At 52.5% G+C, this 12,859-nt stretch overlaps 8 protein-coding genes across 8 annotated transcripts; 2 read left to right on the top strand and 6 right to left on the bottom strand.

The window, feature by feature from the left end:
- Positions 1–160: 160 nt before the first annotated feature.
- Positions 161–1,477, bottom strand: CC1G_05401 (hypothetical protein; the record flags this gene model as incomplete). The annotated part of the gene is made up of 7 exons (XM_001835387.2): positions 161–229; positions 291–471; positions 537–551; positions 608–761; positions 824–1,043; positions 1,116–1,352; positions 1,406–1,477. 7 exons carry the CDS (start codon positions 1,475–1,477, stop codon positions 161–163), a joined length of 948 nt encoding a protein of 315 aa, XP_001835439.2.
- Positions 1,478–2,853: 1,376 nt separating this feature from the next.
- Positions 2,854–3,976, top strand: CC1G_05400 (hypothetical protein; the record flags this gene model as incomplete). The annotated part of the gene is made up of 3 exons (XM_001835386.2): positions 2,854–3,381; positions 3,434–3,726; positions 3,796–3,976. 3 exons carry the CDS (start codon positions 2,854–2,856, stop codon positions 3,974–3,976), a joined length of 1,002 nt encoding a protein of 333 aa, XP_001835438.2.
- A 34-nt stretch (positions 3,977–4,010) lies between these two features.
- CC1G_05399 (YjgH family protein) lies at positions 4,011–4,974 on the top strand (the record flags this gene model as incomplete). Its single annotated transcript, XM_001835385.2, has 3 exons — positions 4,011–4,048; positions 4,174–4,246; positions 4,519–4,974. 3 exons carry the CDS (start codon positions 4,011–4,013, stop codon positions 4,972–4,974), a joined length of 567 nt encoding a protein of 188 aa, XP_001835437.2.
- Positions 4,975–5,170: 196 nt separating this feature from the next.
- On the bottom strand, positions 5,171–6,233 carry CC1G_05398 (3-methyl-2-oxobutanoate hydroxymethyltransferase PanB; the record flags this gene model as incomplete). The annotated part of the gene is made up of 2 exons (XM_001835384.1): positions 5,171–5,377; positions 5,427–6,233. The coding sequence occupies 2 exons, from the start codon at positions 6,231–6,233 to the stop codon at positions 5,171–5,173; spliced, it is 1,014 nt and encodes a 337-aa protein (XP_001835436.1).
- Positions 6,234–7,269: 1,036 nt separating this feature from the next.
- On the bottom strand, positions 7,270–8,073 carry CC1G_05397 (hypothetical protein; the record flags this gene model as incomplete). The annotated part of the gene is made up of 1 exon (XM_001835383.2): positions 7,270–8,073. The coding sequence occupies one exon, from the start codon at positions 8,071–8,073 to the stop codon at positions 7,270–7,272; it is 804 nt and encodes a 267-aa protein (XP_001835435.2).
- Positions 8,074–8,684: 611 nt separating this feature from the next.
- On the bottom strand, positions 8,685–10,446 carry CC1G_14941 (hypothetical protein; the record flags this gene model as incomplete). The annotated part of the gene is made up of 3 exons (XM_002910564.1): positions 8,685–9,218; positions 9,276–10,022; positions 10,246–10,446. The coding sequence occupies 3 exons, from the start codon at positions 10,444–10,446 to the stop codon at positions 8,685–8,687; spliced, it is 1,482 nt and encodes a 493-aa protein (XP_002910610.1).
- A 420-nt stretch (positions 10,447–10,866) lies between these two features.
- Positions 10,867–11,684, bottom strand: CC1G_05396 (hypothetical protein; the record flags this gene model as incomplete). The annotated part of the gene is made up of 4 exons (XM_001835382.2): positions 10,867–10,904; positions 11,087–11,363; positions 11,440–11,482; positions 11,539–11,684. 4 exons carry the CDS (start codon positions 11,682–11,684, stop codon positions 10,867–10,869), a joined length of 504 nt encoding a protein of 167 aa, XP_001835434.2.
- A 298-nt stretch (positions 11,685–11,982) lies between these two features.
- On the bottom strand, positions 11,983–12,423 carry CC1G_14940 (hypothetical protein; the record flags this gene model as incomplete). Its single annotated transcript, XM_002910563.1, has 3 exons — positions 11,983–12,012; positions 12,056–12,262; positions 12,319–12,423. The coding sequence occupies 3 exons, from the start codon at positions 12,421–12,423 to the stop codon at positions 11,983–11,985; spliced, it is 342 nt and encodes a 113-aa protein (XP_002910609.1).
- Between the last annotated feature and the right edge of the window lie 436 nt (positions 12,424–12,859).

Here is a 12,859-nt window from a genome sequence, read left to right as displayed (position 1 = left end):
GCCCCTTAAGACTGCATTCTTTGGATAAATTACCGGTAGCTTAAATAGTACGTCGGACAACATAGAAATATGCAACAACCCATCATCCAGGACGGTCGTGTGTAAACACTGTATGGGGAGGGTCTTGTCGTCCGCGGACTCCTGTAGTTTAAATACAAGCTCAAGATTGAATGGAATCGATGTGATATCTCATCTCTTCTGCAAGTTGTGTTTTAGGATCCAGGATCCCCTAGAGGTCCGATATGCGTGTTAGCCAATCATCAGCGGTGGAATAGCAACATATAGCGCACCCAGCACATAGTCATCACCAACAACTGTTTTCCCTTATCCTTGTCCGGCACACCGTCGTCAATCCAGTGCAAGCCGTCATAGTAGTAGAAGACATGTTGCTCGGATGCTTCGTCTACGTTCTCCATGACCCCGAAGATATATTGAAACCCGTCTGTGAGGATGCATGCCAGCGCCTTTGATCTAGTCAGTCAACAAGGGCTCCATCAGCAGGGATGATACACCCGGACGAGTCACTAGTCACTCACCCGGTAATCTTCATCCTAAAGGATGAGAACTGTAAATAGGAGCCCATCACTGAGTATACCTGACGACGTACGTGGCCATTGCTTGTGTTGTCAATTGAGGAAAGTGGCTCTTTAGCTCAGTCTCCGTCATGCTGTGCTTCGCTTCGACAATGAACATATGAAGGTCCCCGGGATCCTCGCAGACGATATCAGCCAACTTCTTCACAGCGGTGCCGTCGCCTATGCCTGCTCGTAACTCGAGTCAGTGATGCTTTGAACTATGTTAGAGATAAGGAGATACCGCCTACCTTCCAGCCGCCAGATGGCATAGTCAACTTTCCCGGTGAAGGAATAAACTTCCCCGTTACGTGCGGTAATTTCAACAGGTCCACCCCGCTCCCCCTTCTCCTCCGAGTCAGCCAAGATGAGTTCTGGCTTGAGTTTCATCCGTTTACCAGTCAGATTGTGATATAACATCGTCCCGAAGAGCAGAATAGGATCGATGAGCATACGAGATCCTGCCTCATTCTAAACGAGCGGGCACGGCAATAGAATGTCATTAGTAAGGAGCTTCAGAATGCGTTCAATCGGGGGACTTACGCTCATGTCCACAGTCTTCAAGACCTGCAAAACGAGTTGCTCAGGTCCGTTTCCACCGCCCTTATCCAAAGCCTCATCAAGGCAATCGCTCAAACCTGTCCTTAAGCTTCCGACCTTGTCCACAAGTTGGATATACTCCTCGATTAGCTCTCCCGTCAAAGGCCCGGCAGAAATGCTTTGTATGCCCAAGGCCTCCATAATAGTCTTGGTGGCGGTTGAGAAAGTCACCTTCTTGACCTGGGTCCACAGTGAACCTCTGAATTGAGCGGACATTGAGAGAATCCACTCACCGTTGAGGTCGCTGGATTGGCGAGGTCACCCTTCTCCTCGGCGGCGATGGGCTGGTCGTGTTTGGGGGACATCGGGATTGGAGCAGGAACGAAAAAAGCGGATACATACTCACAGATGCCTCCAGTTCATAATATGCGAGTACGAGACATGCCTCGAGTCGCCCGTGTGGTTGCTGCATGGTGTCGGAGTTGCTCGCTTGAGTCCCCACTTCCCTGCTGCTGTTGTCTGTGCACCGCGCGTCGAGCCCCCATGGTTTTCACCTTTTCAATTTCTAAATTTCAACTTTCAGGGTCAGTCCAGACTTCCCGAAAAAAAGGGATGCAGTTGCTCTAAAGACGCGTTCGGTGAGTGTGATTAACACCAACTTATAGAACCAGGGTGAAACATATGCCGTACTACACCGGTGTGTGATAGAGGGAAAGGATTTCAAGTGGGCTTCCTGATCAGCCGTGACTAGACAAGCAGGCGTTTCAAGAACGCATGCTCGCACTGGCAGGCAGACTATTTGAAAAGGTTGCTTCGTCAACAAGTAAGTATGGGTGTGTCTTGTGATAGGGGGGGGGGGGGGCGGTAGACCACAGGTTCTTGCGATGAATCACAAACACGAGCAGTCTCACTTGATCAACTAGACCGTGGACCAGAAGGTGATATGGAATTGGGTCCCTCTATGAAGCCTGCGTGCACCAATGTGTCCGTGCGCGATTCCAAATTCCGGTAGCCAGATGTATAGATGATGGCACATTGACGAAGGCTTCGACGGTCGATATCGCATCTGGAATCTTCGATGGTGTGATGCTTGGATATCACCAGGGCCACCTCTAGGATAGCAGAATGTTTCAATGATGCACGGCACTGTCACAAGGTCCTCCGTTAAGCGCCCAGGCTACAGCCACGGAAAAGCGCGTTGATGGCTCCCACGCGGCTTGATAGTCAATCGCCAGCATTGCCTTTGTGCGTCGACCTTTGACGGAAACGCTCACGGCTTTCTTTATGTATGTCGACGCTTCAAAAGGTATGTTGTTTATGTGTGTTCACACAAGGAAGAAGCTTACCGTGATTAGCAGGGAAAGTCGAGTCGCATTGAACGCCAGATGCTGAAATTATCACACCTTCCTCATGAGATTCTTGTCGAAATAATGAAGTGTGTCGAATGGAACGATCTGCTAGCTCTCTGGAGGGTAGTGTCGTTGTTTCCTTCCCAAGTTGAAGTTAATGTCTGACAAGTTGTGCCCAGTGTTGCCGTACCCTTCACTCTGTGTCGAAGGACAGGGAGGTCTGGCTGTCGCTGCTGAGGAGATACTGCGATACCGTCATTCCCCGACCTTTTTTCCTGTCCAAACCGCTGGAACTCTGTTCGGGTGATGACCTCGAGGCCCGCGTCGTCCAATGGTGGACTGGATGGGAGGGACTGCGACCCACAGTGCAGACCTTCACCACGGATGCGAACATGTCTGACAACTGGGGACCGCTATGCCCATTGCCTGGCGATCAGTTCTTCCTTTACAAAGGAACTGATGGCTCCATCTTCTACTGCAACCCGGGCCAGCCAGATGCCCCTATGCATCTCCTCGTGCCCTCCCCTTATCCCTCGAACTATCGCGTTGAAGTCTGCGTTGCGGTGGATGTACTGGGCACGCAAGGCGTCGACGGGGCCCCGACCGTGTCCTCCGACTGGCCTTACGAGCACTGCTTCTTCCCTCCAGCTTTCAGGCTTGCGGTTTGTCGCTATGCAAGGAGAACCGGATCTATTGAGATCTGGGAGATAAGGGCAGAGGTGGAGGGAGGGGCCATTGGTTACTCGTCCCGCCTTCTCAAGTCGTTTTACGACAATGTCCGGCCGACATGTTGTTCTTTTCTCGGCGACCATGTTGCGTACCATTCAAGTTCAGCCAGCGCAACAAGAATTGTTGACTGGACGGCGGTCATAGACGAAGGGCCTGTCCTGGGAGTCAATATAGCACTTTCGTCACCCTTCGTGCGTGCCATAATTCATCCTATGCGAATGGATGGCTTACTTCCTCCCACAGTCCAGCCTTCTGCTCCCCCATCGAAGAATTCTCGTGCACTCGTCTTATATCTACATTGCTGACTGGAAATCATGCAACCCGTCCGAGGCGTCACCCACTTCGCGGATAAGTCCGCAATGGCAGTCCACGGAAGAGTTTTGCCAACCCCATCCTTATTCCGTCCCATTTTACATTGACAGCTCCATTCGGTTAATTTTGTATAGACTGCAATCTCCTGCCCTGACTGGGGTCATCATATCCACTGACCCAGATGTAGCCGTTTCGGACACCGTCGTGCTCGCGCAGCTTGCAGAGTACCGTGGCCCTGTGGCACATGACGAGCAATAGTTTGACTACCGCAAGGGGGTATCTGTCTTTAACAGCAAGCAACGCGCCCACCTCCTTTGTTACAAGCGGCCAGGCGACAGCCTCCCGGAACCATCGTTCTCCGAGATTGCGTTTCCTGAGGACACGTATACTATCTACGTCGACAAAGCTCGTGCCCGCTCACGAGTGGTCATGTTCATCTACAAGCGACCCTGCAAGACTACTTTCTTTGGATAAATCCTTGGTAGCTTAGGATAGTGCATCGGATGTTATGCACGCGCAGCAGCTTGGTCATACAGGACGGTCGCGGTGCGTACTTGAAGTGAATCAGTATCATCCTCCTCCTCCCTTCCCAGCCTACCCAGCCTCGGAACCTGCAACTTGATCCCATAATTGTCTTTCTCAGCTGCCAGCAAGATTCCTAAATCCTCTAGAGAACAAATTTCAAGTCCGATGTCACTATGCGAGCACGAGACATGCCTCGAGTACTTCCACAGACGCGTGTTGGTGCGTCACAAAGTTCTTCCCGAGATCCCCGATGGCTGCGCCGAGTTATCTTATCTTGATCTTGCGACGAAGGAATTGCAACCGACAAGTCGAGTCAGAAAGACAGTGCATATCTTCTCCCTCCGTCCCGTGCGACGACGGCCCTGTTCCTGTTCTCCCATTCGCGAACGCGAACTTGCAACTTCACCAACCCAGCAGAACACCCAGCCTGGTCGCACAGAGACTCTGAGGCTCAGAGCCCACTACATACTCAGGCTGCTCAACATCACTAGCGCGCACTACCACACACTTCCAGCTCTGATCAAACCCCTCATCTCGACGATATGTCAACACATACCCAAGTCCAAAAACACACCACCTCCAACCCGTATGAGTCCCAATTCGGGTACTCCCGGGGGGTGCGCAAGGGACCGTTCATCTTCATCTCGGGTACAACCTCCATCGACCCCACCACCGGCGTCCCCCTGCACCCCACCTCCGCGTACCTCCAATCCATCCAAATCTTCCAAGAGATAATCCGTGCAGTCGAGGCTTTGGGTGGGAAGAAAGAAGACGTGGTGAGGGTGCGGATGTTTGTTACGAGGGACGAGGATACGGGGGATGTGGGGAGGGCGTTGAAGGAGGTGTTTGGTGATGTGGGCCCGGCTGCTACGATGATTGTTGGAGCGAGGTTTGTGAGGGAGGAGATGAAGGTCGAGATCGAGGCTGACGCTGTTGTTGATCATTAAATCAGCGGGGTTTGCTGTGGGGACCGTTAGCTACAGGGAAGAGGAAACCCGAGACAACGTGGTGGATGGTTAGGAGAAAAGTGTATATGTCGGGGACATTTCGTTTAAACGTGCTATGGAAACGGAAGTTAGATTAACTGATGAATAAAGATACAGCAATGCGATGTAGATGATTTCGGAATGGGATACACGGCGATTACTTTTGAGACGCGAGGAACTGTTCCCAGAGGGCAGGATCCATGGTGTAGCTCTCGCTCTCTGGATCAGGGAAGGAGCCGTTCCGCACTGCTTCGCAGTATTGCTGGATACCATTGTCGCGGACTGCCTTCAGATTGGCGAATCGACGGACGAACTTGGCTTTGTGGCCGGACCAGGTGCCCATAATATCGTCAATGACGAGAACCTGGCAGGAATTCAGTACAGAGAATGAAGATCCACCCGCTGAGACGCACCTGTCCACTCGTTCCCGGCCCAGCACCAATACCAATCGTAGGCACGTTCAAGCGCTCCGTGATGTACGTTCCCAATTCTCTCGGAACGGCTTCAACCACCATAGAGAACGCACCAGCGTCCTGCAAGGCCAACGCGTCCTCCAAAAGCCTCTTCGCACCTTCAATACTCCTCCCCTGCACTCGATACCCAGACAACGACGCGTGCCTCTGCGGAAGCAAACCGACATGCGCCATCACCGGAATACCCACTTCCGTCAACCTCCGGACGACCTCCACAATCTCCTGCCCTCCCTCGAGCTTCACAGCCTCCACCCCAGCTTCGCGGACCAACCGGACTGCGTTCCTAATCGCATCCTCTACCGAAACCTGGTACGACCCGAACGGCATGTCCGCGACGAGTAGGGGGTGCTTGTTCCCGCGCGACACGGCGCGTGCGTGGTGGATCATCTCGTCGAGGGAGAGCTGGGTCGTGGACGAGTAGCCGAGGCATACCTGGGCGAGGGAGTCGCCGACGAGGGTGATGTCGGTGAGAGGCGAGGAGGAGCAGGCGAGGGCGGTGGGGTAGTCGTAGGCCGTCACCATTGTTATCGGCGTCTTGGATTGCCGGAGCGAGTGGAGCGTTTGGATCGTCACTTTTTTACGCGATGCTGGGGTTGTCGGTGTCTTCGTCGTCGTCGTTTGTGCGTCGGGGGAGGGCGGTCGGACGCTCATCCATCGTCGAGCGGGGGTTAGTCTCAGCTGGAGGCCAGCTCGCGAGACACGGTTGAGACCGTAGGCCATCCGGAGAGTCGTCGTAGTCGTCGACATTGTAGAACGTATGCTGGGTTGGTGCTGGTAGATTTCCCTATTTCTCTGCGATTCCTTTTAGATCCTGGGGACGATCAGACCATGGTAAGGCGACAAAGGTCAAAAAACGTCGAGTCTGGTTCGATCGACCTGGCCGCACACCAAAAAGATTTCAGAAAAAGTCTGATATTTATGATTATGAATAAAAATCCACAACGCCGGCCATAATTCAAGCGGAACAAACCCGGTTTCTCCATGCACCACATTGGGGTGATGTGCTGGGCCTTTATCCCGTCATTCTCGCCCCGTGGTTCTTGCTTTTGGTTGGCTGTCGTACGATGGCTTTGATTTGACCCAATACCGAGTGGATTCCGGGTACAACGAGCCCACCCGGTGGAAGAAACAATCAGGTGGTGGAATGTCAAGAGCAACAGAGCGTGGGAAAAGAGGGCGGAGACGGGTTGGAACGATGAGGTCGAGGCCTTGCTGGCTTCCACCAACAGCAACTTGAATTCGCAAAACGACCACAGTGGTACTGGATTGGATATCTATCTCAGAATAACCCGTCTTTCTCTTGGCTTCTCTGCGGTGTATAACTCTTGGAAAATATCTTCTCTACCGCGCACTGTGTATTCGTTCTCCCCCCTGCTCCCTAGGACTCCTTTCACCAGGATTCGACTTTCTTGTCCCTCGGACTCCCAAGGATCAGTGACGATAGTTCTCATGCTGCTTTGGAACCCCAGGTTCAACCTTTTCTTTCGTCCCGAACCATGGTACCCACCTCCCACAGCGTCCACCATGATATGTATTGCTTCCCTGGTTCATTCTACGCGTGCGGTAGTACTCAAAGCGACGGACTTCGGCTTGGCTTAAAGCAATTATGAAGGTAATGTCGTACCCCTCGTCGCCAGGCTTCATCTCACTCCACAGCACGACTTTGGGCCTCTTCCTTTCCCTTGAATGACTTGCTTGCACACGGACTTATCGACTGCTTGACCTGTCAACCCCCTTCACTACATGCTACATACCGAGGTTCTAAAGGATGGCATTTCTGCTTCTACTTCGCCTCCTCGAATGGTGGATTCCTATTACATTCTCGCGCCAGCGCTGAGCGCTGACATCCCCTGGATGGTAAGGGGTCTCGGAGCTCGCTCCAGGGGTCATAGCCACTGACCCTGTAGCTACGACCGTGTTCTCGACTGAGCTTGAGGTCAAGGCCTTTGAGGTTGGTGCAGTCGCAGCTGGGATCCGACTTGTCGAATCCGGCAGGAGCCTGAGGTTCAGGACCGTAGGACGTATAGAGATCCCATTCTTGGTAACCGTACGGCTCCGTCGCCGTGGGCGGAACGCTGGAGGTACACTGGGTCGGCTCCTTGGGCTCGGCCAACGGCGTCACCTCCCTATAAATACTGTCATCCGGGTGCTGGTTCTGTAGGGTTGGACGCGGAGGAGATATGGGAGAATGAGAGCCTGGCGGGGGAAGTGCACTTGTTGGAGGATGCATCGGTGGTGGCAAGGTGTGCCGAGATGAGGCAGCTGGTGGTATGAAGGCGGTGATGGTGGTGGTGGCGGTGGTGCACGATGTTGAGCCTGGTGAAGTTGGAGGTGGTGCAGATGGCAAAGTGGGTGGATGTGGTGATGACGGCGAGACGGGTGACGAAGACGAGGATACAGAAGACGACGGATCGGGTCCGTAAGGCGTATAACGCCCTTCCCATTCGTCGGAAGTCTTCGTCGGTCCTGGGGAAGGGCCCAATGCTGCTTTTTCCGAGCTCCTATCCCTTTCCCAAATCGCTAGCCCGGGAGAGGGGGGTGGGGACTTGGAGATCGGGGAACCTGGACCGAGCAAGCTGTAGTCCATAGAGATCGAGGTTCAAGCTTGAGTCGAGCTTTCGAAAGACTCTTTACGGGGGAAACTGGCTGGTGTAGGGGCAGGGGCGGGTCCAGCCGGAGATGTCGGGGTAGATGTGTGGGGGTGAAGGGGACCATGTAAAGATCCGAGAAAACCAGACCAGCCAGCGCAATACTGCTTTATATACTGTACTTCAAGCCTGACAAGCCGCCGCACCTATCCACATGCCGGTACGACGACCCAAGTCAACCCCGAACAGTCAGAAGATCTAGGGTTCTCAGGTTCTGATATCAGAATCAGTGTCATTCGTTGTCTTTGAGTGATGAATGGATGAACTGTAATAGTCTGGTAGGCTTCATGATCAGACAGCGGTATGATTGGTCGACTGGGAGGTTCGGACGGACTCGGATCTGAGGGTGTGGCCTCTTGGGAACCTGGAACGCGTGCAATTGCAAACGGCCTGCTCACGTGGAAGATATTCGTTGAGAAGCATTTCGAGCGGCTTTCGCCTTGCCCTTCAGCAAGTCTGCTAGAAGCTTCATCTTATCTTATTAGGGTTAGTTTTGACGATCGCGGCAATACCCTTCGTCGCTCCTCCCGGACAAGTTTACACCAGTATTCTATCCAAAGAAAACAGTCTTGCAAGGTCGACCGTTGATGAACAAAACCACTCGCGAGCGCGGATGTGCCTTGTCGACGTAAATAGTATAGGCAGCGCCCATCGGTAACTCGACTTCGGAGAAAGAGGCCTCTGGTAGGCTGTCACCTGGCCATTTGTAGCAAAGGAGCTGGGCGCGTTGCTTCTGTTTAGTCACCCCCTTGCGGTAACCAAACCATCGTTCGTCAGTTAGAATAGGGGCCCTGCACTCTGCAAGTTGGGTTAGCTCGACGCTAGCCGGAACCGCTAGATCTGGGTCGGTGGATATGATCAACCCAGTCAGCGCCAGGCCATACAGAACCAATCGGATGGAGTTGTCAATGTAGAAAGGGACAGCGAAAGAGTGGGGTTGGTCGTATCCCTCCAAGGACTTCCATTGCGCACGGATCGGTGAATGGGATGATGGCGGATCGGAAGGATTCCATGTGCTCCAGTCTGAAATATAGATATAATTCCTGAGTATGAGGATTCTGCGATGTGGGAGCAGAAGGATGTACTGTGGGACGAAGCTAAGTCATGGTACATGCATGCAATTATTCAAAAGAGCACGTACATCGGGTCCCCCAATTGCTATATCAATTCCACGGACAGGCTCTCCGTCGGAGACCGAGGTCCAGTCCACGATCCTCGTTTTGTGCGCTAGGGGCTGTGTACCGTACGCAACATGGTTCCCGAGCAGCGAGCAGCATGTTGCCGAGATATCGTCGACGAAAGACTTGAGAAGGCTAGCCGAATAGCCAATAGTGCGCCTTCCCTCCAGCTCTGTTCTTATCTCCCATATCTCAACAGAGCTAGTTATCCAATCATCGCGACACACCGCCAGCCGGAAAACAGGAGGGAAGAGGCGATTTTCGAAGGAGCATTCGGAGGACAAGGGTGCGACTCCATCGATGCATTGCGTGCCAAGTAGATCCAACGCCACGCAGACGTCGACATGGGAATTTGAGGAATACGGGGAGGGCACGAGGAGATGCATAGGCGCACTTGGTTGCCTCGGGTCGCAGTAGAAGATGGTACCGTCCAGCCTCGCGTAAAGAAAGAACTGGTCCCCTGGGAAGTGACATAGCGGCCCCCATATGTCGGGGATGCTCCCATCCGTGGTGAACGTCTGCACTGTGGATCGCAGTCCCTCCCACCCAGTCCACCATTGGACGACGCGAGCCTCGAGTTCATCACCCGAACAAAGTTTCACCGGTTTGGGCAGGAAGAAAGGTCGGGGAATGACGGTGTCGCAGTATCTCCTAAGCAGCGACAGCCAGACCTCCCTATCCTTAGACACCGAATGGAGGGTACGGCAACACTGGGCGCGACTTGTCAGATGGCAGCTTTGTTTTTGAAAGGAACAAAGGGCATTAGCCTTCGGATAGATAGAACATCGTCCCATTCGATATATTTCATGATTTCGACGAGAATCTCGGGGGGAAGTTGTGATAATTGCGGAATTTGGCGTTCAATGCGACGTGACTTTCCCTGCTAATCGACGGTAAGCTTCTTGCTAGGGTGAACATACATAAAGAACATACCTTTTGAAGCGTCGACATAACGAAGCCGTGAGCGTCTACATCAAACAAAGGCAATGCTGACGATTGACCATCAAGCTGCGTGGGAGCCATCAACGCGCTTTGCCGCTGCTCTGGTGATGTAGCCCGGGCGCTTAACGAAGGACCTTGCGACGGTGCCTGGTATCTGCTGTCCTCGAGGTGACCGTGTTGATAGAAAACCATCACAGCGTCGAAGATTCCAGACGTGACATCGGCCGTCGAAGCCTAGCGGGAATTTGGGTCACCTGAACGCCCCAGGTGACGTTCTGGGTGCTTGGTGAGCTGCTTGTTGCTTTGCTCTAATACCCAAGTGCGGTTGGATGTGCCCAGCTTTCTGTGATATCGACAGGAAGGCTTGAGAGTTAGAAAGGGTACACCCACTCATCCGAGAACGAATACACAACTTGTAGAGTAGTCGACGAAACTAACGATCGATCCGGGTGCATGGCTGGAGAGATTTAATCAGATCTGCCTTCAGTATATGGGCTACATCCTTGATGGGTGAGGGAATTACTGTCTGAAAGAGACATTTATTGGATTGAACGTATTAGATGTACAACCAATCCTTCTCAAACTACCACTTCACTCAAATATTTTCCGAGTCTACAGGTGAATAGGAGTCGTACCAGGGCAGCTGTTAACTACGAAAGAGACACGTAATTAATTGATATACCATTAGTCTATCCGAAGAAAACACTTTTACAAGGTGGACCCTTGATGAACAAAACTAATCGCGAATGTGCATGGGCCTTGTCGACGTAGATAGTATAGGTGTCGACCGGTAACGAAACCTCGGAGAAAGAAGCCTCTAGAAGGCTGTCACCTGGCCATTTGTAGGAGAGGAGATAGGCACGTTGGTGGCGGGTAAACACGCCTTTGCGATAGTCATACCACCGTTCACCAGGTAGCATACTAGGCACGTCGCAGTCTGCAAGCAGCACGAGCTCCACGCTATCCGAAACCACTACGTCTGGGTCGGTGGTTATTATCACCCTTGTCAGCCTCAGTTCGTGACTGTACATGACCAATCGAAGGGAGTTGGAAATGTAAAAAGGGACAGTGAAAGGGTGGGGTCGGTCGAATTCCTCGACGGACTTCCACTGAGGTTTCACCGACGAATGGGTTGGTGAGTCTGGATGCTTCGAGGTTTTCCAATCGGCAATGTAAATATAGTACCTGAGCACGAGGATCCTTCGATGTGACAGCAGAAAAAAATGTACTGTACATGAAGGCAAGTCATCGATGGGCATCAGTACAATGAATGATGACACGTACGGAGGGCGATGAAACCGATATATCGATTCCCTGGACAACCTGTCCGTCTGAGACCGACGTCCAGTCCACGGTTTTTGTTCTTTTGGCTGCCCGTGTGCCGTACGCAACATGATCGCCGAGCAGCGAGCAACATGTCGTCCGGACATCGTCGATAAAGGACTGGAGAAGGCGAGATGAATAGCCAATTGAGCCTCCTTCCACATCTGTCCTTACGTCGAGCTCCCAGATCTCAACAGACCCCGTTCTTCCATCATTGCGACACACCGCGAGCCTAAAAACAGGAGAGAAGAGGCAGTGTTCGAAGGAGCATTCGGAGAAGGGCGAGGCCCCATCAATGCCTTGCGCACTCAATAGATCCAGCGCCACGCAGACTTGAACGCGAGGGCGCCAGGAGATGCATAGGGGCATTTGGTTGGCTCGGATTGGAGTAGAAGATGGCGCCATCTATTCCCATGTAAAGGAAGAACTGGTCTCCTGGTAACGGGCATAGCGGTCCCCAGGTGTCAGGACTGCTCACATCCGTGGTGAAGGTCTGCATCGTAGGCCTGAGTCCCTCCCATCCAGTCCACCAGTTGACGATCCGGGCCTCGAGGTCTTCACTCGAATAGAGTTCCAGGGGTTTGGACAGGAAGAACGGCCGAGGAATCACGGTGTTGCAGTATCTCCTCAGCAGCGACAACCAGACATCCCTGTCCTTCGATACCGAGTGAAGGGCTCGGCAACACTGAGCGCGACTCGTCAGATGACAGCTTTGTGTTTGAAAGGAACAAAGGGCATTACCCTTCGGAGAGATAGAACGTCGTTCCACTCAACATGCTTCATTATTTCCATCAGAATCTCGAGGGGAAGGTGTGTTAATCGCGGAATTTCAAGTGTCGACATCATGGTTTGAAGCAGCCAGGACGCTGCTGCCTGCTGGCCGATTGACTCTATCAACCCGCGTGGGAGTGTTCTATGTGTGCCGTTTCAAGTCGCCGCTCTCAGAACGCCCCCTGCACTTTGCCTCGTGGGACGGACACGAAGGGTGCAGGAACGGACAATGGTTCTTAAGGTAAGCCAGCCGCCAGCGTTGAAAGTCAAGCTGCAACCAAACCAGGAGATGCATCATCTTAAAATAATTCAGACAATCCAAAACGGATAAATACTACCTAATCTACAATATCGATAGATGATTCAAAAAAATGCAAAAGATGCAAAAAGAAATGCAAGAGATGCAAAAGCAAATGCAAATGCAAACGAGATGTAATGCAAAATCAAATGCAAAGTTGAAAGAAACCATGATCAATGATGGTACAGCCTAAAAGGCTGTAGACTGAAGCGC

This window comes from Coprinopsis cinerea (genome assembly GCF_000182895.1).
Source record: "Coprinopsis cinerea okayama7#130 chromosome 8 map unlocalized cont3.8, whole genome shotgun sequence".
Classification (NCBI taxonomy): Eukaryota; Fungi; Basidiomycota; class Agaricomycetes; order Agaricales; family Psathyrellaceae; genus Coprinopsis; species Coprinopsis cinerea.
Note: the sequence above shows the minus strand (reverse complement) of the source record. Positions and strands in the feature narration are given on the sequence as shown.